Source organism: Ailuropoda melanoleuca, chromosome 5, assembly GCF_002007445.2.
Source record: "Ailuropoda melanoleuca isolate Jingjing chromosome 5, ASM200744v2, whole genome shotgun sequence".
Classification (NCBI taxonomy): Eukaryota; Metazoa; Chordata; class Mammalia; order Carnivora; family Ursidae; genus Ailuropoda; species Ailuropoda melanoleuca.
In genome coordinates this window covers 129156785-129182970 of record NC_048222.1, presented here as the reverse complement: position 1 = coordinate 129182970, position 26186 = coordinate 129156785, and the positions used below count along the sequence as shown (strand labels likewise).

General features: G+C 34.3%; 1 protein-coding gene across 6 annotated transcripts in view; it reads left to right on the top strand.

The window, feature by feature from the left end:
• The window catches only part of KIAA1109 (KIAA1109 ortholog), a 193467-nt gene that overhangs the window by 14427 nt on the left and 152854 nt on the right, over positions 1-26186 (top strand). For all 6 annotated transcript variants that reach the window (XM_034661658.1, XM_034661659.1, XM_034661660.1 and 3 more), the window contains 7 exons: positions 3507-3636; positions 6561-6677; positions 7679-7757; positions 8857-8921; positions 20590-20776; positions 23416-23497; positions 23869-24062. In XM_034661658.1, the coding sequence (XP_034517549.1) occupies positions 3540-3636; positions 6561-6677; positions 7679-7757; positions 8857-8921; positions 20590-20776; positions 23416-23497; positions 23869-24062 (821 nt within the window). In that variant the 5' untranslated portion in view covers positions 3507-3539. The remainder of the gene's footprint in view (positions 1-3506; positions 3637-6560; positions 6678-7678; positions 7758-8856; positions 8922-20589; positions 20777-23415; positions 23498-23868; positions 24063-26186) is intronic.

The following is a 26186-nucleotide window of genomic DNA, read 5'->3' as shown; positions in this document are numbered from 1 at the left end:
GAAGAGCCTGATGTGGGGCTTGATCCCATAACGCCGGGATCACGCCCTGAGCTGAAGGCAGACGCTTAACCGCTGTGCCACCCAGGCGCCCCTCTAATATTCTTTACTTATATAGCCTCCAACAGTGAGAAAACTGACTTTTATTATCCTTAATATATTTACTTAATTAATCCCCTCCCCTGTACCCTGCAAGGGCTGTTTTACTAGGTATGTGTCCTCCTTATCCTGCTCCCACATCAACACACTACTCCAGATTGCCCTCCTTCATGGAAGCCCTATTTATCTCTGTGGGTTCTGATGTCTCCTTCCCCGCATCAGGCAACCTCCCTGCTCGGGCTCCAGTGCCTTAAGCTGGTCTCCTTCTTCAGCCTCTTCCCCCTACCACTGATGCTGTCTTCCTTCCACTCAGACTCTAGCACCCTGTGCCTGACCTCTTCCCTACAAGTATGTTCTCCTCATCCTGCTGTGGCTTCGATCCCCTGAAACACTGCCAGTGTTTCACTAGCCTCTTCATCACATAAATAGATACTTAATATTACTGGACTCTGATATCCCCCAATGCCACTGAGACTCCTGTCTTTTCCCCAAATGCAGATGCTTACCTCACTGTGCTTTACCTCATGGATTTTAGACTGAACTATAGAGGAAGAGAAAACAACCAATTTGTTATTCCATCATTTGCTTCATTAAGAATATGCAGTAGGTTCTTATACCAGTGTCTAGTTCCTCTCCATTAAGGAATTCATTGTGTACCATATAAACAGTGTGGCTAAGCATATAGCCCTAGTTCAATCTGGATTCTCTGTGTCCATTGCTGCTTTGACTTATTTCCTTTTCATCAGAGTGTCTCCTTCTTACTTAGAGCCTTTATTAAGTCTTAGCCTTTACTTCTGTACTTACTCTAAATGTTTTAACTATTGAACCTTTATCTGTTGATATCTCTTAAAGGTTTTGCATTAACTAATAATTGGAAAAGTGTTGGTTAAATCTGTGTGATACTGCAATTTTCTGACTTTGCAACCTGAACACCCTCTTTCTCATTCTCTTTGGCTGTGGGTTGTTATAGAAGTCAGTGGTAGAGATTTTGGATGAGATCTTTAGGTCCTTTTGGTGGATAGATCATTTTCCCTTGGATTTGGCTCAAAACAGATTACCTTTTTATATGGAAACCTGAATGCCAGGATACATCCCTCATGAAACATCCCCAGGAGTTAGTAGGTGATCTTTTCATCAGCAGGGGTGTGTGGGTGTACTATAAAATCGTAACAATAAATATGAAATGGGCACAGATGTTACTTTGTAGCAGATAAGCTATTATTTTTGGTTTTGAATATAAGCCTTTTCAGTGTTTTCTTCCTTTTAAAATTTGTATTTATCTTATTTTTTTTATTTAAAACAAAAAAGAAAGAAAGAAAAGCTCATGTTGTAAAGTTAGCCCCCAAATTTTAAGTTGCCAGTTGACAGATTTTTCAAAGCTTTGAAAAGCATGAGAACACTTTTTTCTAGTTTTGAGGTATAGTTAGCATATAATATTAGTAAAGAGGCATGACATGATTTGATATAAATATATATTGCAAAATGATTACCACAATAACTGCCATCACCTCACATAGTTATAACTTTTCTGATGAGAACTTTTAAGACCTATTCTCTTAGCAACTTTCAAGTATATAATACAGTATTGTTAACTATAGTCACCATGATGTACATTATATCCCCAGAACTTATTACCCTACCCCCCACCTGGGGTCACTACCAACCTATTCACTATGAGAACATTTTTTACTCATTTTCTAAACTGTAGGGAAAAAAAGGTTATTGAAAAATGAAAACATTTAAATTTTTTTCCTAGTTCTTTTACCCTTAGTTTTCCTATCACTATTACTAATAAACCTTTTGTTATTGAGCTTTATTTATTTTTTTTAAAGAGATGTTTAACTTGCCTCTGAATTGGTAACGTTTCAACAATTTAGAAATATGGAACATTGTAATCTGGCAATGTTTCCTAACACACTTTTTAAACCTGTTTTGTGACCTCTGAAGATAGGACTCTGGTGAGTAAGATAGGTTCTCTGGGGAGAACATTTTCAGGAAGTTGACAAGTCAACTGTACTGAATTTCACCTAGAAAGTTGTCCTCACTTATGCTTCCTGTTTTAAAATTTGTTTTTCTAGTTTTCTGTAAAATCACCTATTATTTGGCCTTAAATGATCATTAACCATGTAGCTCTCTTTGTGATTAAGGCTGTTTGTTGTTGTTGTTTAGTTTTGCTTTACCTTTTCCTGATTTATCACAAGATAATTTTGTTATAGGTAGGTTGGGTTAGTCATGTTAATGCTGTATTAACATGAGGGATAGGGACACCTGGGTGGCACAGCGGTTAAGCATCTGCCTTCGGCTCAGGGCGTGATCCCGGTGTTATGGTATCGAGCCCCACATCAGGCTCCTCCGCTATGAGCCTGCTTCTTTCTCTCCCACTCCCCCTGCTTGTGTTCCCTCTCTCGCTGGCTGTCTCTATCTCTGTCGAATAAATAAAATCTTTAAAAAAAAAAAAAAGGATAATTTTTTTAAAAAGATTTTATTTATTTATTTAAGAGAGAGAGAGAACACACGGAAGGAGAGGGAGAAGCAGACTCCCTGCTGAGCAGGGAGCCCGATGTGAGGCTCGATCCCAGGACCCTGGGATCATGGCCTGAGATAAAGGCAGACGCTTAACCGACTGAGCCACCCAGGCACCCCGACGTGAGGGATAATTTTTAACAGAGGGATAATTTTCCTGTTTCTTCAATCATAAAATAAGAACTTTTATTCCTCACTTTTTACTCATTTTCAGTTTCTCTAACTCTTTCTCAATACATCTAAATATTCATACTTACCCAGCTGAAGTGCATATACATATACACACTCACACACACATACATTCTTCACATGTTTGGTCACAATTTGACATGTAATCATTGTAATTCATCCTGACCGTCTGATAGGAGGAGATCTGCTTACTGTCCAAACTCAGAGTGAGTCCTAAGCAGGAAGATTGTTTCCCCATGGAACAATGGGAAAAGAGCTGTTGGAGGTTAAGTAGGACTAATATAAGTTAATACATAAATACAACACTTAGTGGCAGCTTTTGAGACGAGTGTAGATGAATTTGTCTAATATAGATCATTAATACTTCCTTCTTATTGTTGAGATAAATATCTTTGATTAAATTTAGTAATTATGTCCCTCATATTTGGAACCAGAGTTTGGTGACTGAACCCAGGTCTCTACTCAATTCTTGGAATGGTGAAAGCAGGACACTAAAAATGTGATACATAGTCTTACATTTTATATAGAAATATGGACACGCTTTGTTGCTGTTTGTATATTTTTCATTCTTATTGAAGGAACTGGAGTGGGGTTTAATGAACTTTCACTTTTATTAAATTCATCTTTTTTCCTCCTTATACAATTTCCCTTGCAGTTTAACAAATCTCAGATTCTAAATTTAACTTTTGAATTCTTAGGCCACTACATGCTGGTCTGGAAAAACTTCAGTAATGGATCAAAGGAAGAATGAGAGTATTGTTCCTAGTATCACTCAATTAGAAGATTTTCTTACAGAACATAATTCCAATGTTGTTTGGCTCCTTGTTGGTAAGTAGAATATATTTTCTTATACTTTATTGTTTGTTATGTATGGATTAACAACTGCCAAATTTTAAGCAGTAGTTAGCTGAAGTTGAAATGCTTACAATACCATTGGTTTATTTTTTGCAAAAAAGGTTTTAATCTGTGTTCCTGTGAATATTTGTTCTGGTGAGTGCTCTGGAGGGCTCTTTTTCTTAGGCTGCCTCCTTGTCTGACTTAGGGGAGGTGGAAGGAGAAGAAAGACATTGCACTTAGCTTATCTTTCCTCTCTCAAGTCCACTCATTCACTGCCCCCCCCCATCTCGAGACATAAACACACACACACACACACACACACACACACGTTTATTTTAAAAGTGATAAATTCCCATGGTAAATATATCTTTATAGCAAAATAGAGTGTATATGCCTAATTAATCTCATCTCTTTATTCCTTACATACTTAACATTGAGCTCTGCCAGTACAATTTTTTTTTGTCTAATATTCTGGAACTTTCCTAGGTTCATAGAAATAATACAAAACAGTGTATAAATCAGTGGCAAAGAGAGGGAGGAAATACGAGTGAATGAATGAATATGAACAAATAAGAGGGGGAAATACAAAATAATAGGAAAGGAGAGAATACTGTAGGCTGTTATTGTCCAGGAAGTTTTTGTGGAATAACAATATTTGATTTGAATTTCAGCATAACAATTAGAAAGGTAGAGGGGGAAATAGAAAGGGTAAGATGGGTTCAGAGGGGAAAGAGAGGGTAATGATATTTATTGAACATCTTCTGTGTGCCACATATCATTGGCATTTTGCATATGTTGTCTCAATGATCGGAGCAAACTTATGAAGGGAGCAGACTTTTAACTTGTGGAATTGAGGCCCATAGGATTAAATAACATGTACAGGTAAATAGCTGTTTTTCTCTGAGTGTATGCTTATGCTTCTTTCATGACACCACAGGATGTGTGGTAAGGAAATGGGTAGTGGTGAAGTGTGTATAGAAGGAATGTTATTATTCATGATTTGTATGTAAGATTGGATTAGCATTTAAACTTTGAGTTCTCTTTTTTTCTAATTGACAGAAGTGATCTAGTACAAATTATCATTAATTAAAGCCCAGAAAAGTGAGATGAAATGCAAGCCATTAATATGAAATAGAATTTCATAAAAGCAGCATTGAAAATTCTCTCTTAGCTTAATTAACAGTGGAATTCTTCCTTATTTTCTATCAGTCTCTTATCACCTAGAATTTCTGACTTTTTTCTGTTGTATATAAGTCCTTTCCTTAAGGACAAAACAACAGCAACAGCCAGAAAAACATTGAGTGAGTGTTTACTCTTGCTGTTTTACTAAGTGGCCTTATGACAATGAAGAGGGTTGGGGAAAATGATGCAATGAAAAGGCCACAATTCTCAGGTTGTATAATATTAGAAGCATACTTTCTCAGCAAATGCCTCTTGCCTTTCTGAATGGCACACCATAACCTGCTTTTGATACAGTGATTTATAGTAAAAATTAGCACAAAATATCTTTAAATTTTAAATGTAATGACATATTAAAATCACTATGTTGTATATGTGAAACTAATGTAACATTGCGTGTCAACTATACTTCAGTAAAAAAAAAAACCCAAAACACTGTTTACAAGGACAAAAATAATGACATATCATCAAAATAACTTTTCAAAAGAATTGTTCTAGAAATAATTTTTGTGGGCAAATCGTAGCACTTGCTACATTAGAGTTATTACTGTCAATCTAAGCTACCCTGAGAAAATGTATTTTGACTCAGTGACTGTTCTATCTACATTAAGTAACTTTTTAAAAAATTAAGAACTTAATGTGATGTTGCTAAATGATTGTACATATTTAATTGCTTTACATTACTTTGTCCTAATTTAGAAAATAGTTATACTTTTAACTGAAAGGAAATTTATTGTCAAAAAGTGCTTTCTTATGTTTTATTTTTTGTATATTCATGAACTAGGTTCTTTTGGCAATATTATAAATCGTATAGGTGACTATACACTTCTTATGAAAAATGAGTCAAATTTGAAATATTTACTGTAGCATATTCCCTGGCATTCTTTAAAAGTAGGTTATTGTCTTATCAATTATAGCAAAATAGTATAAAATGGCCTGTTTAATATAGCTATGCCATTAAGTAGGGTAAAATTATCACTTCTTTCCATTTTTTTTAAAAAGTAGAAATTATTGATTAAAAAAAACTACCTTTCCTCTGATTTAAAAAATCATTGGTTTTATTTCTTTTTAAATGACTGTAACCCTTAGGAAATAGCTTGGGAATGAGCTTTTAGCCTGATAAAGGTGGATCTTTTTCAGAATATTCAGAAACATGGGCTTTCTCCTTCCAGAACATCTTTATATACATTTAATAATGAAGAGTACAAAACAGTGAAAAAGGAAACAGAAAAAAAAGTATTTTTTTCTTTCTTTTTTTTTCGAGAGAGGGTGCGCTTGCGTGTGTGAAAATCAGGGTGGGGGGAGCGGGAGGAGGAGCAGAGGGAGAGGGAGAGAGAGAATCTTAGGCAGGATCCATGTCTATCATAGAGTTCAAAGTGAGACTCAATCTCACGACCCTGAGATCATGACCTGAGCCTTAATCAAGAGGGAAACGCTTAACCGACTGAGCCACCCAGGCACCCCTGGCGGTATTTCTTTAATTGATCTGATTGAAATATGTGCTTTTCTGGCTAATGAGTAGAGAAAAATGAGGAAAGTTGGATAAGGTAGAATCAACATTTGGTATTAAAAATCCAAGTATTAAATTGTAAGAGGACATATTATCATATCGAAGTAAATCCTGTCATTTCTGAATGTAATAAATGAACTTTTACTAACAAATTTTTACTGAGATATTAAGGTAATGGTAAAGGAAACTTATAGTGAAATTCTTCTGCATTTTTTTCTCCCAACAGCTACCATTTTATCCTGTGGATGGATTATTTATCTTACATATTACAATTCTCGAAATGTTGGTCTTATTTTAACATTGGTTCTTAATAGATTATACAAACATGGCTATATCCATATTGGTAAGTTTGTGTGACACTGAATGTTTTTCTTCTGCATAATCTTGAGATATATATTATAAATTTATTTTTTATAAGTGATAGTAGCTTTAGAAATTTACCTTTGTTTCATGAACGTTAACCTAACTGGAATTTCTCTCATGCAGCACTCTGACTCTATCACTTGGTTAGGTTCTTTACCTTATTCTTATTTCTTGAAGTGTTTCTATAGTAACTTTTGGATTTTTTTTTTCGTATAAAAGATGCTCGTTAAAACAATTTGAAAAATATAGGCACATATAAAATATGGAAATAGAAATTTCTCAGGATTTTACTATCCAAGGAAAGTTTCTAACGCTCAATGAGGTTTTTGTTGTTTGTTGTTTTATTTTTCAGTAACCCATACTTAAAAAATCTGTAAGTTAGAATCATTTTGTGCATTTCATTTTGTGGCCTGCATTGTTAATTTAAGTTTCCAACTACTCATAAGTGGGAAGTTTGCAGATACAAGGGTCTGTTTGGAATCATTATGCGTCGGAAAGCCCTCAACCAGTGGGAAAAGGGGTGAGGTCACCGTCTAGAACCATTCTAACCTTCATTAGAGTACTTCTTAGAAGACATAAATAAAATTTCTCTCAAACATAAGTCACCTTCCACTAATTTGAAGCAATGACTGATTCCTGGAGTCAAAGAAATTAATGGAGAAATGTGGTGAATTAGTCAGTGCTTTGGGCTTTATTTAAAGTTTTGCATAATTAAGGGAATTATTCATATGAAGCAGCTATTCAGTGTCTTCATATGGTTATTCAGTAGCTCAGTTCATAGTGATGGTACTTATTGTACTTTTTGTTATATTCGAGGAAAGAGCAATAGAAAATTAGTAAGGTTATAAGGTATCAGGAGGGAGTCAAGAGAGAACATTTAATTATTGAATAAATTGAATGCTAAGATTATTTTAAGCTTTAAGTGCTCACTCTGGATCAAAACAATTCCATTAATCACTTTTCTTTCTCCCCCTACAACAGGGTCCTTCTCTTTCTCTGTTCTTTCTGGAAAAGTCATGGTTCGTGAAATTTATTACATTACAGAAGACATGTCTATTAGGTAAAAAAAGCAAACAAACTTGAAATATAGTAAAATTTTTTTCTGATGATATTTTATTTAATATGTTTTGATGATATTTTATTTAATATGTTTTGGTTTTTCAAATAAAGCCATAAATCAAAAATAATTTTTTTGTAATAAATTCTGGCAAATTGATGTTTAAAAATATTTTAATCAGTAGATTAATTTAACTAAGGTCTAGCCTGGCACAAAGTTTACCTAATAGCAGCTTAAAGAAATGAATAATCTCATTTCATTCCTAGATGAACACATGAACCATTAAATTACCTGACCATTTTTCTTGTACAATTCATGGTGGTCATTTGTTACATAAAACAAGGATCAGGGATGCTGATAACTCATCCATTAGCTCCTTTTGATCGGTTATAAGTTTTAAGAATTGTTTAGTATCTGTTAGCTACTGTAATTTTACTGTAAGGAGGAAACACAAATCTGAGTATAATAGAAATGACAATTAATATGTTTGATATGTTCTGTAGGCCTTGAAAGAAAAGTTTACTCTATTTTTGTGATTATCTTAACATTTGTTACTTAGAACTTGAAAGTTTTAAATTAGTTGAAAGGTGCTAGGGTTTGGCAATACTCATACCTCACTTGAAACAGTAGAGGCAACTTCTTTGTGCGTCTAAAATTATTTTGAAAAGAAAAGTAAAAAGTAAAGGTGAGGGCTGTAAGTTCATCCCTTTGAGGCATGAGGTTATATATGATTACAGAGATGAAGGGGTATCTTTCTGTTAGCATCCTAATGTCCCCCTTTCAAGATTTGGCTTTTTGTTTATGAGTTTTTACACCATTTAAAAAATATCATTTATAAAAGAAAAAAGTTTTTCTGTTATCACTTCATTTTCCTAATACATGTGATCTGGTATTAAATTTTACCTAAATAGAAAAATCTAATTTAGAGCTATGTAAATTCTCTTTTCCTTTTTTAACTGGAGATTATGAAGCATTTATCTATACCAGTGATCTGTTGAGAATTTTCTATATTTTCATATTCATTATCAATTGCCTGCTTTTTATAATATTAAATGAATAAATTGTTACTGAAGTTTTCATTTTTGTAATTGATCTTGCATAGAATTCAAGATGGATTTATAATTTTTCGGTGGTGGAAAATGTATAATCCAAAGCAGAAACAACATGGTGAGTCTTCATGTTTTTATGTATTTGAAATCTTTAATTATATAATCAGTGTTTTCATTTATGGACGTTAAAATGTTTCACATTTTATAATAGATAAAAATATTTTTTAAAACTTTGGCATTTAGAAACTCTGATTTTATCACCAGTTGGCTGAAAAGTTTTCAGCAGCTTTCCTCTTGCCTGGTTAAATTTATTTACTTAAGCATATTGTTTATTCTCAGTATGACCCTTACTCCCATAGCCTTACCTTGTATTACATCTGTGGACCTAACCCATTCTGTGGTTAAAATGGACTTCCTAGTAGTCTTTAATCATTCTACTAAGATACTTTTCTTACTTTTCAGCTTCTGTGCCTTTATTCATAGTGCTACCTGACACTGCTACTAATTGTCATTTATCTGCTGTGCTAAGGATGAATAGAAGGGAGGAAATGAAAGCTCTAGAATCTACCAGTTCTATTTTTATCATCAGAATTTTATCACCTCAGAATTTTCTCCCAAGGTCTTCATTTCACAACTCTATAAGTGCTCCTGTGCCCCTAACCCTCCTACTCGACATTAATCATACCACTGACTTCAAGGAATGTAGACCTTGACTTTACTGCCTAGAATAGTGGTTCTCATACTTTTCAATATCAAGAACTGTACATTCTTCTAAATTACTGAAGACTCCAAAGAGCTTTTACTTATGTAATTTATGTTGATATGTACTTCATTCAAAATTAAGCCTGGGGGCACCTGGGCAGCTCCGTTGGTTTGGCGTCTGACTTCTTGATTTCAGCTCAGGTCATGATCTCAGGTGGTGGGACTGAGCCTGTGTTGGGTTCCATACTGGGTGTGGAGCCTACTTGGGATTCTCTCTCTCCCTCTCTTTTTGCCCCCCCCCCCCCCCCCCCCCCCCCCCCCCCCCCCCCCCCCCCCCCCCCNCATGCACACTCGCACACTCACTCACTCTCTGTCCAATAAATACATAAAATCTTAAAAAAATTAAGCCTGGTAACTATAGAAATATTTTTGATTTCATTAAAAATATCTATAATAAACCCATACGTATTAAAATAAACACTGTACTTTATGAAAAATAACTTTTCTAAAGCAAAAAGAAAACCAAATAGAAGAGTGGCATAGTTTAATATTTTGCAAATCTTTTTAATGTCTGGCTTAATAGAAGATACTTGGATTCTCACTTCTGCTTTTATATTCAGTCTGTTGAAGTACCATGTATCATACAGCCTTTAAAAAAACTCTACTGTCCACTCATGGGAGAATGAGAAAAAGTTGAACATCTTCACATAATAATAGTATTAAAATAGTTTTGACCTTTGGTCCCTGAAACAGATCTTCAGATCCCTTCGAAGGTCCCTAGACCATACTTTGGTAACTACCGCTTTAGAAGATTTTAGATGGGGCATTGGAGAGTAGTGTCAGAAAATGATGAGACTCTTCCACCTTTTCTTAGCTATTAGGACTATCTGTGTTTCTGTCACCCACATTAAAATTCTGAAATGGTGGTTAGGATCAGAACTTTGGAACTTTCCAATTTTTTTTTTTTTTTTTTGGTGGATTCACGTAGGAATCTTGCTGTCATTTATAACTTTGCTTCTATGGGAAAAGAGATTTAAAGTTCCAAAAGTTTTTAAACTTACCACAAGACTGAGCTAGCCTAAATTACTTTTGAATTCACTATTCATTATTATTTAGTCTTTTTAAACTGTCATTTCCTTGCTCCCACATAGCTTTTCCCCCTTTAACATAATACATCATGTACTTTTCCTTGAAAAGACTGGCGTAAATTGATGACAATTTGGCATCTATAGAATTAATGAAATCAGAATGACTAGAAAGAATGGGCAGATTTCATGTCTGGAAAGAGTTTCCTCAAAATTGGAGTTATTAGATAATTTTGAGCAGAGGTTAAGGGATTTCATATGATAAAAGTATTCTGTTGGTAGTTTGGAATAGACTTTTCTCAGTCTGTCTTCTGTGATTCAGAACAGCTGTGTGTTATTAAGTCTCTAGTCTATGGTTTTAGAAACTCCATTGTTCACACTGCCTTTTTACCTCTTTTTTTAAACAATTGCTATAAGCATTTTCACAGGAAAAAAGTATTCTTTAGATAGTCAATATGTTAGTGCACTGGAAATCTTTTAAGTTTTGACTTTTGTCAAATATAAATACATTCAAAATTTTGAGTCACTTTCCTACACTATTATCCACCTTAAATTTTGTGGGGATAATATTCCTGATTATTTTTGATATTTTATTTGACTATATGTCCTAAAGGTGGCATTTAAGTGAAGATATACTACTTGTACTTCAGAGATGGCTAGTACTCATTCTTAAGAGCCAAGTTCTTTTGAATTCAGTCCCAGCTTTTGACACATTGACTTAACTTTGAGCAGGCCCAGTATTTCTGCCTCTGATTTGGTTTGTAAAGTCTTTTGGTTTGTCCCTTAGAGATAGATTTACTTTAGGACTGTTAATCTTGCAGTGTATTCATTAGATGATGTGCTCTTTTGACTTAATCTCAGTTTAGTTTTTCCCCACACATTTAGTTAACATTAAGCTTTTATTGTTAATGAGATTGCAGCAGAGCTGAAACAGAAGTTCTCCTTGTTTATATTTTTGAAAATGCCTTTTTGTATATTTATATTTATATTAGAAATTTTATTCTAAATTTTTTTCAGTGTTTTAAGATGTTCTTGTGAACCAATGAAACTATAGGGATATGAGTTGAGGAGGCCCATTTGACCCAACATCCCTCTTCCCCTGACCCCATGTTCTTTACCCCAGGATTCTAAAGAATTAGAAAACAACGGATTTTCTCAAAATCTGTTATCAATTTGGAAACAACTAATGTTCTAAAAAATCCTCGATTTGCAGATGGAAAAACAGAAATTCCTGTTATTAGTAAATGGTAAAGCCAGAATGAAAACTTCCAGTCTAGTGTTCCTTGTATATAAAACAGGCTTGTCAAATGTGGCCAAGTAGGTTCTTGGAAATTCTTTTATATAAACACTGATGACAGCTTATGGGAGGAAGGAATATGATAATTTGCAGTATCCAGAGGCAACTGCAAGTTTTAAGGTTAAGCCTAATTGGATTGCTCACTTTAGAATTTTCTTAGACATGAGGCACACCATCTTAAATGTTTATGGCTTTTTTTTTTAATAAAATAATTACTTCATTCTATCATGAAATATTTCATCTTCTTAAAGTGGATTGGTTTTCACCAAAATACATAGATAAGGTCAAGAGTAACTGACCTGGGGCGCCTGGGTGGCACAGCGGTTGGTTAAGCATCTGCCTTCGGCTTAGGGCGTGATCCCGGCGTTATGGGATCGAGCCCTACATCAGGCTCCTCCGCTATGAGCCTGCTTCTTCCTCTTCCACTCCCCCTGCTTGTGTTCCCTCTCTCGCTGGCTGTCTCTATCTCTGTCAAATAAATAAATAAAATTTTTAAAAAAAAAATAGTAACTGACCCAAAGAGGTAGCTTTTCATAAAAATCTTTAGCTTATTTAACAGATATTTTGCATTCACTTTACTGATCACTGATGACAGTGGGTAGGATTTTGTCAGCAGGTGGAGTGGAATATTAACGTATTACCATGTCTCAGCTTTCTTTGTCATTGCCCATGATGTAAAACAGAAATATAATTTTTGGGTATTTTATGTCTTAATACATAAGAATATCTAAATTATTTTGTGTTATTTTTTGTGTGCCAGTGCTTGAAATAGAAAAGATTCCACACCTCATTTTACAATGATGTTAAAAAGTTGGTAGACTTTATTAGTATCACATTTGCAATTTTACTTATTTGCTAATAGTTTTTCCTACATTTTAACATTTAAATCTATGTGCTCATCAAGAAGAGCACAGCTTTGGCGAGGGTCAAAGAAGTTTCTCTTCCATGTGCTTTTAAAAGAAATTCTCTGTTACAGAGGATGACATTCTTAAGATGCTCACAGTCACACCTTTCCAAAGGAGAGACATAATGCCAAATAGCAATGCAGGAATAAGCGGTTTGGTCTAAATACATTATTAGTCTAGCATGATTCAGAGGTAGAATTTAGTATATATAGCACATAAAAGAATGAGTAGGCTGCAAACTAAGCGTTTGGTAAAAAGTTGGATAATATTATGGAATATATATTAAAATAGTGAATTACATTCACTAATGAGACCTTACAGTCTAGATATTATTTCTTACTGATAAGGTCAGATCCAGATTGTGTACTTTGACAGTTAACTGAGCAAGAAGTGGAGATGATTGACATTTCTTGTTGGAAAATTTGGAAGCCTAATTGGAGCGTGTGCCTGAATAGATAATGGCCACTAGCCATCCAAAGAGATAGGCTAAGGTCTGTCTGGGTAAGGCTAAGATTTTCATGAGAAAGCTTTAGAACTATTTTATTAGGAGAAAAGAGGAGTGTTGAAGTGTTCAAATTCTGTGCCATTGAGCTTGGTTGGGGTAATTTAATCCGGGAGAGATTTAGTCAGTTGTTCAGTTTAATCTTTAGGGGAAAAAAAAGAAAAACATCTAATTTATTTAACATGGGGAATATTTTACAACAAATTCTAAGTCATGAAATTAGTGATCTGCTGTAAGGGATTGTTGGCCAGAGACCAATTAATGAGGATATCCATCAAAAACGTTTATTTTGGTTTTTAGGATAGTTGATTTTAAGCCATTCTTTTGGAAAATAAGTAGCAGGACCAATTACCTCAATATGTGATGATACAGTGTTTAAATGAATACCAATCTAAATAACTAGGCACGCATCTTTCTTATCTAGAGAAGTTCTTACATTGCTAAGTAGTGAAAGGATGATGGTAAAGTATGTCCCTTTCTGTTATTTTGTCATTTAGAAGTTTTAGCCTAATATAATCTAGTACTCTAAATTCGTAGCATCTAAATCTTGTTTGTTAAATACAGGAAATAAAAATCCCTTAACAATTTAAAAGGTCAGTAGACTATTTTGTCTTTGTACTAAGTATTGACTCCAAGTATTACAAGGCCTTGGCAGCACTTTGCACTTTAGCTTTCTTACTACAAATAGCATGTGTCCCAATTACATAATTAAATAAGTGCCTTTTTCCTAATTTCCCTTTGGAAAACAAGAAGTCTCAATTAGCTGTTTGCTCAGGAGACTTAAGCATTTCTACAACATTCATTTACCTTTTTTTCCTCCATAAATTAACTACTTATTAAGTGAAGAGCCTTTTATATTTATAATTTATATCTATCTAATTGTGTATTTATTAACAAATATTTTCGGGGAGTCCATTATGTAAATATCAGATGATAAGGATATGAGAAAAAGATTTCTGCCTTCAAGGATAGAACAATGTCAATGTAGTGATGAGGTTTAAAAGAGTCATCTGGGGCAGCTGGTTGACTCAGTGGGTTGTGTCCAACTCTTGATTTCAGCTCAGGTCTCCATCTCAGGGCCGTGAGTTCAAGCCCCACGTTGGGCTCCACACTGGGTGTGGACCTACTTAAAAAAAAAGAGTCAACTGATTATATCTTTCTTACATTATATATAAATTAAATTTTTTGCTTTGACTTTCAGTGCCATCAGAATGAATGAAACTTAAAAACTGCTTTTAAAATTCCCGGGAGAAATAAATGTCATTGAGAGATCCAGTGTTATAAGATTTTAGTAGTTTTATTATTTATTTATTTATTTATTTTTAAAGATTTTATTCATTTATTTGACAGAGATAGAGACAGCCAGCGAGAGAGGGAACACAAGCAGGCGGAGTGGGAGAGGAAGAAGCAGGCTCATAGCGGAGGAGCCTGCTGTGGGGCCCGATCCCACAATGCCGGGATCCCGCCCTGAGCCGAAGGCAGACGCTTAACCGCTGTGCCACCCAGGCGCCCCAAGAATTTAGTAGTTTTAAGTATTGCATTTAAGCTTTGAGTATTGACCAATTTTTCATAAAATTGAAAAGAAATAACTGAATTCTTGATACATTTCTGTGTTCAGGGATTAGTAACATTTTTTGAAACCATCATTGTATTTATTAATGTAATTGGTAAGTAATTTATTTTGTGGTCAAGACCTAGTATTTAGAACCTTGTATTCTCATCTACTACTTTCTAGTTGTGTAATCTTGGGCTTCAACTTCCAGGGTTGCTGTGATGATTACATGAGATTAGGTGAATAAAGTCCTAGAATAGTCCCTGGAACATAGCATATGTTCAGTAGAGATGAGCTGCTTTTATTATTATGAATATTGTATCATATTATGAAATGAAAGATTATTTTTAAAAAAGAACTTATAAATTGAAAGTGAATGCATAATTTATATGACTAGTAAGAATTTGACCTGCAAAATCTAGGGAACTAGTATTTATTTTGTATGACAATCCTAGAGGTAGGTAGAAACATTCTCATTTTATTTATTTTATTTATTAAAAAAATGTTTTTTGAAGATTTTATTTGTCAGAGAGAGAGAGAGAGAGAGAGAGTGAGCAAGCAGGGGAAGCAGCAGGCAGAGAGAGAAGCAGGCTCCCCAGTGAACAGAGAGCCTGACTCGGGACTTGACCGTAGGACCCTGGGATCATGCCCTGAGCCAAAGGCAGAAGCTTAACTGATGGAGCCACCCAGGCGCCCCATATTCTCATTTTATAGATGGAAAAAATGAGGCTCACAGCGGTTAAGGTACTTGCTTTAGGTCACATTAGTAAATGAATGATGTCACATGGATCCAATCTTATAGTATTACTACTGTTTATTTACTATTTTTCTCCAGTTTGTGGAGAATCTAATGCAGGAGTCCCCAACTTTTTTTTTTTTTTTTTATTAAAGAAGGTGTGTGTGCATGTATGTGTGTGCGTACATTCACATGCCTTGGAAGAGGAGATACATGTCTTTGGAAAAGGTGTCTGTCTTTTGGAAATGTGCTCATCTGTCAGTGGAGGTATTTATTTAAAATAGAGTATTCCTTTCCAGATCAACAGGCACATTGTGTGTGGGGTTCCTTTGTATGTGGGGCTCTGTATGAACTTACTGTGTGAGGGTGAGATTGTAAGTGTGCCAGTACTTTGTGTCTTTGTGTGTATGTTAGGATGGGGTAAGGAGCTGGAAAGGATATTGCTATATAGAATATTCCTGGAGATCACAGAAAGCTGGGATTATTTGCAGTAAAGACCCTGGGCAAAGGCCCTGAAGAGAATACAGCCACATAAGCCAGGTGTGGAGCTCTGATTTATTGTTTAAGCGCATAGCTTGCTGGCTGGAATAGTAGTATTAATGCAAGTGAAACAAATAGAATCAACAGAACAAAGTAAAAAAATGCTTTGTGAATTCAGCTAAATCTTTCTCTTTTAAAACGAAATCAATAAATGCTTGTAAAATGCTTGTGGATTTGCTATTATTTTTCTAAAGCAAATTTTGGAAGGAAAAGAGTGGTCTTATTTTGTTCAATCATATTTATTTATTTTTGTTTTGTTTTTTGTTTTTCTTTTTTTAATTTAAATTCAATTAATTAACATATGGAATGTTATTAGTTTCAGAGGTAGAGTTCAGTGATTCATCAGTCTTACGTAACACCCAATGCTCATGACATCATGCACCCTCCTTAATGTCCATGTTCAATCTTATTTTGAAAAACCCACTTATTATTTCTATTGAATGATTTAACATATTTATTGAGCATCTCCTATTGTACCAGGCATTGTTTTAAGGATATAATAGTAAACACAATAGGAAAAATGGTTCTCTAATGGAGTTTGCATTCTAGTGAGGGAGGCAACAATAAATAGATATTAATGCAAAAAAGGTTGGGAAGATAGGGTAGGTATTGTTGAGGGGATCTTCTGGTATTTTAGTATCAAGTATTTAGTGTTTGTCAGTGTTGTCAAAATATTTTCAGAGATTAATACCTTTATCTTTGTGCCTTGGTGTCCTCATTAAGTTAATGTAGCCACATTCAAATCATAATAGTTATACTAAAAGAAGAGAATCAGTTGTGTATGTCCAGTAAGTTAGTGATAAAATTGAGAGGAATCCTATTTCCAGTTTTATACAGTCACTTTTTGTTTATTCATCACTGCTGATCCAATTAGTGATGAGGTTGTGGAATATAGGTGAGGTTCAGTGGGGTGGAGTCTGGAGCTGATGACCAAGAAAGAATTCTTGAGGCATCTTTGGTGCAGAATGGTGGTTTATTAAAGCACGGGGACAGGACCCATGGGCAGAAAGAGCTGCTGCACTGGGGCTGTGAGAAATGGCCCATTATATAACCTCAAGTTGGGAGGGGGTTAGGGATAGCATTAAGTCTCTAAGGAATTTTGGAAGCAAGGTTTCCAGGACATTGAGGGGGCTAGCTGTTGTTGGGAAAAGGTCATTTATTATTGTCTAATAAAACCTGAGTTATGAGACCCTTCAAATGTGTATCAGTGGGCCATATGCTTGGGGGATGATCTCCAGCACGTATCTTGGGGGGGGGCGGTTAGAGATAAAAGAAGTTTCCAAAGCAATTTTTATACGTTAAAGTAGACTTACAGGATCTTGGTGGAGGGGAGGGGGTCAGGCTAGGACTGCCTTTTGCCCTTAGCAAAGTATTAACATCGAGGCAGCTAAGTTCCTAGAGGAATGTCACTGTGCCTGTTTCAAGGACTTGTCAATGGGCTGTAGGTAGTAAGGAAATTTCTTGTGTCTACATATATTCCCTTCTGGAAGCTAGGTTACTGATAGCTTTGTTCTTGTAAAGTGCTAAGACATTTGTAAACTGAGAGAGACTTAAGTCTTGCAGGATTGTGGTATCTATAGGTTAACTGTTTCTTTGTCCTTTAGGGCAACCAGGAGTGCCTGAGGAATGTCTCATACGTCCCATGGGGGAGGGAGGGTTGCGGGGTGTGAGCTTCTGCTTTGTCCTCAGCTTGCCTTCCTTTCCCTCCTCATTAGGGGCTAGTCCAGACTCTTAATTTTCCCCATAGCTGCTTCTGCAGCTCACCCACTGGCTTTTGTAACATGATCCTAATGATCAGGGCATTTGTATTCAGGGACCATGGTAAACTATTCTGTAAGTAAATTTGAAAACAAATGACCTAAATGAGTTTTGAGGTAAATTTTGATTGAGTTATTTATGACCTTGAAGAATTGCATAATAATTAATTCCTGTATAGATCAATGGGGGGATAGAAAAATATTCCATTTTCCAGTTACTATGCTTCTGCTTCTACATGTAGGGTTTTCAAAAATTCTAAGATCTGTTTGTGGATATTTTTGTTTTACTTAGGAGTATGATTTGTAGTACCATGCTCTTATTCTTTCATACAAATGAGTCCTTCTGTCCTAAGAATTATAGGTACTAGGGATACAACAATGGATAAAACAAGTCTCTTCCTACAGATCTTGCTTCATTCAAGTTGGGAGGGATTCAGGTAATTAGCAAGTAAATATATATGGCCTTGAGGAATGAGTGAGGAAAATATGGCCTTGAGGAAGATAAAAGCAGATTCAGTACAATAGGGAGTGTTGGTTTGTGGGAGGACGCTGTTTTACACAGGGAAGTCAGGAAAGGTTTTATTGTGCCTGGATAGTTAAATAGAAACATGAAACAACTAAGGAAATGAGTTGTAAATGTCTGGGGGAAGAACATTTCCTGGTTTACCAAAGTGGAGACCAGTTTTTTGGCGAGATCTGGAGAGAAGAGTATGGATCCTGTAGGATTTTATAGGTTGCTTAAAGGACCTTGATGTTAATTGGAGTGGGAGGGGAAGCCATCAAGAAGTTAGGGAACAGAAGAGTAATATGATTTCAGTTAGGTTTTTGTAAAGATATGTAAAGCACCTGCGTAAGGGGAATAAGGGCAGAAGCATGGAGACTAGTTAGGAGGCTCTTGTACTAAAACAGGTGTAAATTGATGGTGACTTTAGCCAGAGTAGTGAGAAGTGGTTGGATTTTGGATATATGTTGAAAGGAAATCTGACAGAATTTGCTGATACTATCTGGGACACAAAAGAGAGCAGTCAATTTTTTTGGCTAGAGTAATTGGAAAGATTGACTTACTATTGATAAGATGGGGAATATTGTGGATTAAGTTTGGTCATGTGAGAAAAGCAGATGTTTGGTTGGAAATGTCAAGTGTGAGATACCTGTTAATTTATCAGATTGACAATATTTGAGTGATTTTCTGGATAGTTGACCCTGGCATTTTTGGGAAGAGGTTGTGGATGATTACTGAGGAAAGGTTTAAACCTAATGAGTGATAGAGTTTGATAGCTTACTTAAAAATGGATGATATTTTACTATCAGGTCTTAGAATGCTCTAAATGTATTAAAAAACAGTGCTTCCTATTCTTTTTATTTTAATTTTAAGAATTTGACCTATAGCAGGAAAAAGGGGCAAAACACTTGATTGTAATAGTTTAGGGGATTGTTTTAGTTTTTCGACCTGTGATAAATCAGAAGTAGGGGGGAACATAGGTCAATAGCTATTTGAAAAACACCAGAAAAATTACAGCTCCTAAGCATTTTTTTTAAGGATTAGGCTTATCTTTTTCTTTTCTCAATTATCTTAGGAAGTGGTGAGGAAAAAACCTAGATTGGAATAGAACTAAAAGTATTACTGTATAAAAAGTGAATTTTGCTGATTCATTTTCCATGGTTTATTTTTGAAGTATGAGTGACAGTATTTTTCATTTGTTCATTTAAACTAAAATTTATTTTTAGGGTGTTTGACATTTCTTACACTTTTTTATTTTCTAGTAACTGGGGAAGAAATTAATTTTGGTGTAATTTGGTATATTACTAAAGGTGTATACTTCATATTTAAACACAACTTAAGTTACTATAATGAAAGTAACAGTTCTCCATAGCCATTTAAAAAAAATAACCCCTTCTAACTGATCATATCTAATTTTTTTTTAAGATTTTATTTATTTATTCGACAGATATAGAGACAGCCTGCGAGAGAGGGAACACAAGCAGGGGGAGTGGGAGAGGAAGAAGCAGGTTCATAGTGGAAGAGCCTGACGTGGGGCTCGATCCCATAACGCCGGGATCATGCCCTGAGCCGAAGGCAGACGCTTAACCGCTGTGCCACCCAGCGCCCTGATCATATCTAATTTTAATTGTCCTTCAGTTGAATTTGATACGGAGAAAAATAAAAAGGTTAAAAAAAAAGCCATCTCAAAAAAACCCCCATGTATAACATAAGAAAAGAACACACTAAAGAAAGCACTATGGTACCTTTTTTCTGACGCTCTTTGGTTGACTGTGATACTCTGTCTTAGGTTATTTCCTCAATAGAAACAAGTACCCCATCTATCATTTTGTTGTCGGATTTAATAATTACTATTGTTACTTATATTTAAGGTAATCATGTCTTTCATTTGAGAAGATTATTGTTTGAAGTCTACAGTTTTTAAGATCTTGGTTTTAGTATTGTGTAGTTTTATTTTTTTAATTTTTTAAAAAATAAAATATGTATTTTGTATATTTGTAAGTTATATTTATTATATAAATTGTTTTTAAGTTTTTGAAATTCTCTTTATCATAGAATTATGTTCTAAAAGAGTTACTTTAGCTGTGAGAAAAGATTTGACTAAAAACTGAGTGAAGTTTTTAAAAAGTTGACTAAAAACCTTTTTTTTTTTTTTTTTTTTTTTTTTTTTATTNTTTTTTTTTTTTTTTTTGTAATTGGTATCTTTAGATCCAAAGGCAGAAACCAGATTATACATCACGGTCAATGACTTTGAATTTCATGTCTATAATCGTTCGGATCTTTATGGACGTCTTCAAGAATTGTTCGGTTTGGAGCCAACAATAATTCCACCCAAGAAAGAGGATGATAAAACACGGGAAGATGGAAGAACAAGAACCCAGTCCAAAATTGAAAGGTTCATAGTCACACTTGAATTTTATTAATCCCCAGCATTTAACATTTACTTTTATTAGAATATTGTTGACGCTACTCACCTAAATACAGCCTAATCTTTGTAGTTTGACTAAAACTTACATTCACATAAATTATATAATTCCTTTAAAAATTCAAATAACACAGAATTATATAATGTAAAAAGAAGCAGTCTTGTTCTGCTTACTAGTCTTACTTTCCTCCATATTGATAACTATTGTTATCTATTTGTATTTGTTCCTTTTGAGTGCATGGACATAAATAGATACACATATATACATAGTTAAGATACATATACAAAGATATGATTTTGTTTTATTTGTTTCTGGGCTTTCTACATTGTTTCTGTTACATTGAGATATGTGCCTGTTTTTTCACCAATACTGCACTATTTTGATTACTGTAGTTTTACAGTAAGTCGTGTAGTCAGGTAGTGTCAGTCCTCTAACTGTGCTGTTTTCCATCAATGGTATGTTGGCCATTCTGGGTCTTTTGCTTCTCCATATATACTTTAGAATCAATTTGTCAATATTCCCAAAACAACTTGTTGGGATTTCAGTTTGGATTATATTGAATCTATAGATCGAGTTAGGAAAAACTAACATCTTGATTATATTGAATCTTTGTATCAGTGGACATGGAATATCTCTCCATTTATTTGGTTGGTTGATACCTTTCATCACAGTTTTATAGTTTTATTTATGTAGATCTTCTATATATATTGCTAAATTTCTATCTAAGTATTTCATTTTTGTGGTGCTAATGTAAATGGTATTGTGGTTTTAATTTCAAGTTTCACCTGTTTATTTTTGTTATAGAGGAAGGTGATTGACTTTTGTGTATTATTAATCTTGAATCCTGCAACCTTGTTATAATCACTTATTGGTTCCAGGAGTCTTTTGTCAGTTCTTTCAGATTGTCTACACAGATGATTGTGTCATCTGCAAAGAAAGAAAGTCTTATTTCTTCCTTTCCCACCTTAATCCACTCTAGTGTCAGAAAACAACTTCTCTGTTGTATATGATGTTTCTTCTCTATGGAAGACTCTTATCTTCTTTGCCTAACTCATTCACCCTCAGTTCTCCCTGACCCTTCTGTGTGTGCCCACAAAATTCTATTCTTTTTCCTAAGGTAACACTCCTTACACTAAAATTGCCTATTATAACTATTCTTACTCCCATTCTTGGGTACAGATACCCTCAAAACAGAACAGTTGCCATATTCTCAGTATCCCCAATACCTCAGTGCAGTGCCTTGGACATAATACCCATGAAATATTTAATTGGGAATAAATGTCCTCATCATGTACTCAAAAAACTATTAGGTAAACAAGACTAGTTCAACATTCAAAAATCAGTTAACACTCTAAAAATGAAAAACCAAATGATAATATCAGTAGATGCAAAATAAGTATTTGACAAAATCCAACACCCACTCATGATTAAAATCTCACAGTAAACCAAGAATAAAGGAGAACTTCTTTGATTTGATAAAGAATATCTACAGAAACCCTATAGTTAACAATATACTAAATGGTGAGAAACTAGAAGCTTTCTCACTAAGATCAGGTACAAAGCAAGGATGTCCCCTTACACCACTCCTTTTAAACTTTGTACTAGAAGTACTACCCTATTGCAATAAGACAAAAGGAAATAAAAGTTATACAGATTGAGAAGGAAGAAAGATGTTGTGACAGTTCAGGGAAGAGATGATCATCAATTGGGTTGGTTAACAAAAAGGGAGAGAAGTAGATGGATTCCAGATGTACTTAGGCAAATGAATCCATAAGACAGTTGATAGGTTAGGTGTGGAGAAAGAGTAAGAAGGATGAGTCAATAATGAATCCAGTTTCTAATTTAATTAGTGGTCATGCTCATGGAATCTTAGAAAAAGAACAGGTTAGAGGGGAGATAGTGAGGTTAGTTTTAAATTTAGTTTTAAGCACTGAGGGCTACCTTAGTAAATGGAGATGGCCTCAGAAATATGATTTAGGAGTTACCGGGTTATTGAAAAGATATGCCCTGAGTTCTCATCTGAAATCTTTAGTGATTTGCTGTGAAATTTTCATATCTTAAATTTTGTGTACTTTGTGTGTAGCCAATTTCTTTTTTCTTATTCTTGGCCTATCATTTTCATTTTATTGAGAGGAAATTATTCTGTCACAAAGTGATGGGATGGGGGTAAGGAAGGGAGAGGATCAGCTGAGGTGTAAAAAGTGCTTAAAACAGTAGAAAATATCAGTGTGACTTGTACCTTGGTCATTTGTTATTTTAGTAATTTAGGTTGTCTTATAGAATGTCACATTATAATGAGTATAATGGTGAATGGAATGACAGCATATCATAATTTATACTTTTGTCATTAAAACTTATTACTCTAAAAACATAATTTTGTTATTATACCTTGCCAGTCTAAAAATTGATATATGATAGAGTGCATTCCAAGAGATATTTGAGAGATAATTAGTATTCTGTTAGATGCTGTCATTATTTTGTTTACTGGAGCAATCATTAGATGTATTTGGAAAGTTACAGCTGGTATGACTGTGTATTGTGAAGAAGTCAACTGTATTCTCAGCTATTTAAGCTTATATATGTCTATTTTTATTTTTATTTTTCTCAGAGTTAAAGTAAAAACAGAATCTCAAGACCCCACATCTTCATGGAGATCACTTATTCCAGTCATAAAGGTCAATGTGAGCACAGTAAGTAAATTCTGCTGTAGTTAATGTTTGGTGGGTTAATAATGGAAACTCTTAGTTTCGCAAATAAAATTTTCACTTAAGAAAGTGATTGTGTGGAGTTGTTTTGGTTCCAAAGTTCATAAAAGTGTGAAAGAATTATTTTAACACCAATACCATCTTAGCACACATTTATTAGGTCTTAAGGACTACTTATTCACAAGTTCATAGATTTCTTTAAAAACTGGTCTAAATTGATCAGTGGAGTAATTTGGGTAGTATGGTGCTAAAGTGGAATTATTTAGTTGTTGCTTTAAAATGTTTGTTATTAGGTCAACTGAGGAAAAACATATGGTCTGTATATTACAGCATAATTTCTCTTATCTATTTTTTAGGGACGTTTGGCTTTTGGAAATCATTACCAACCTCAAACTCTATGTATCAACTTTGACGATGCTTTCTTAACTTATACTACAAAACCACCTTCTAGTCATCTTGACCAATTCATGCATATTGTGAAAGGGAAGCTTGAAAATGTTCGAGTCATGCTTGTTCCTAGTCCAAGATATGTTGGTCTTCAAAATGACGAGTAAGATAGTCTTATAAATTGCCTTTTTCTGATTAACTTATTTCACTTAGCATAATCCCCTCCAGTTCCACCCATGTTGATGCAAATGGTAGGTATTCATCCTTTCTGATGGCTGAGTAATATTCCATTGTATGTATGAACCACATCTTTATCCATTCATCTGATGAAGGACATCTTGGCTCCTTCCATAGTTTGGCTGTTGTGGACAAAAGGAAGAAATCAGAGAGGGAGACAAACCATAAGAGACTCTGGACTCCGGGAAACAAACTGAGGGTTATAGAAAGGAGGGGGGTGGGGGGATGGGGTAACCAGGTTAAGGGTATTAAGGAGGGCACGTGGTGTGATAACAGTGTGTATTATATGCAGCTAATGAATTGTTGAACATCAGAAACTAATGATATACTATATGTTGGCTAACTGAACATAATAATTAAAAAAGTCATAAAAATAACAATTTCTTTATATTTAATGTAGATATCAGTTAGAATCTTTGGCATCTCTTTTTTTTTTTTTGCTCTAAGTTGGGCAATAATTGGGTATATTTCTCTATTGAATCAGTTTACAGTGTAATCTTTCTTTATAATTATAAATGGATATATTATCCATTGATGAACTCTAATTTTAAATATTTTCCTATAAGATTATAACTATAATTTTTCTACACTTTTCTCCTTCTCACTATACTTGGGAAACTTATTTTGGGCATTTAAGCCCTGATGTTTGTAGGTTAGAAAATATACACTATAGGTGGGTTTTTATTTCCAGAAGGGATGGATTAATAGTACATTCAACAAATGCAGTATATTGGGGTGCCTGGGTGGCTCAGTCGGTTAAAGTGACTGCCTTCGGCTCAAGTCATGATCCCAGAGTCCTGGGATGGAGCCCCGCATCAGGCTGTCTGCTCAGCAGGGAGTCTGCTTCTCCCTTTCCCTCTGCCTGCTGCTACACCTGCTTATGCTCTCTCTCTCTCTGTCAAATAAATAAATAAAATCTTTAAAACAAACAAGCAAAAAACAAATGCAGTATAGTGGAATACCATTTTATGTTAATGAAAACTTGAAAATTGAATCTAAATTGCTCTTGAAAAACTAGTGAAGTTAGGATGATACAGTTTTAAACTGTCCCAGCTTCTATCTTTGTGTGCAGGCAGTATAAAGTTTATGAGGTTGTAAGAACCATAATTATTCCTTCTTAGTTCCAACTTTTGGCTAGCTTGCTTATTAGATTTCTCCATCATTAGAATGATGGAGAAATTTTCCCTATGTGAGTAGCAGGGAGGCTGTGGGTTTACGTCATCTCATTCTTCATAATCACAGACTTTGCTAAGCATCTTGTAGAATGTGGGCTGTGCACACAATTCTATATATTGTGGGTAAAAGTTATAATACTGAATAAATCTGGACTTTGTGAAATTTACTAGAGTAAATAAAAAGGTGTTTTCTTATTAATTTTTATAACAAGATGTAAAATTGTGTTTTTCATTCTTCAAAGTAAGTGTGGAAATTAAATGATGATATTAGACATTAACCTGTGTCATTTAATACATATTTAGAAGAAGATTGTTGAGTTTGTATATATTATCTAATGATTGAGAAGTTAATTTTGATATAGAAGATGTGGCATATGAACGAAAAAGAGAAAAGTTGTTGAATCAAAGCAAGTAAAGATTAATAGTTTGTGGGAAAGCGATTATAGAGAAACATTCATTGCAGAATTTTTTCAAGTTGATCAACTAAATACTCTTGGAAATAGATAATATAAAATTGTTAAAAATAAAAATGACTTAATATTTTTCTTATTTAATGTTTCTGAAAGATTAAACTTTATTTTGCAGTTATATAAAATATTTTATTAAGTTGTAAAGTATTAATATAAAATGGTTGAATTTTAAGCATAATTTTAAGTTTTTGTTGCAAATGCAGAATATGATTATTCCAGTGATCAGTGTTCTTCCATTGTATTTAATTAAACTTTGCTTTAAACCGATTTCTCTAATTTAAAACTTAAAATGAAAAATGTAAAGCAAATTTTCTTTTTTCATTTTTTTTGAAACTAATATACTGACTAAAAATTTTTCAGTGCCAATTTATTATTTAGTCTAATATAGAATACAGCTGTGCAAAA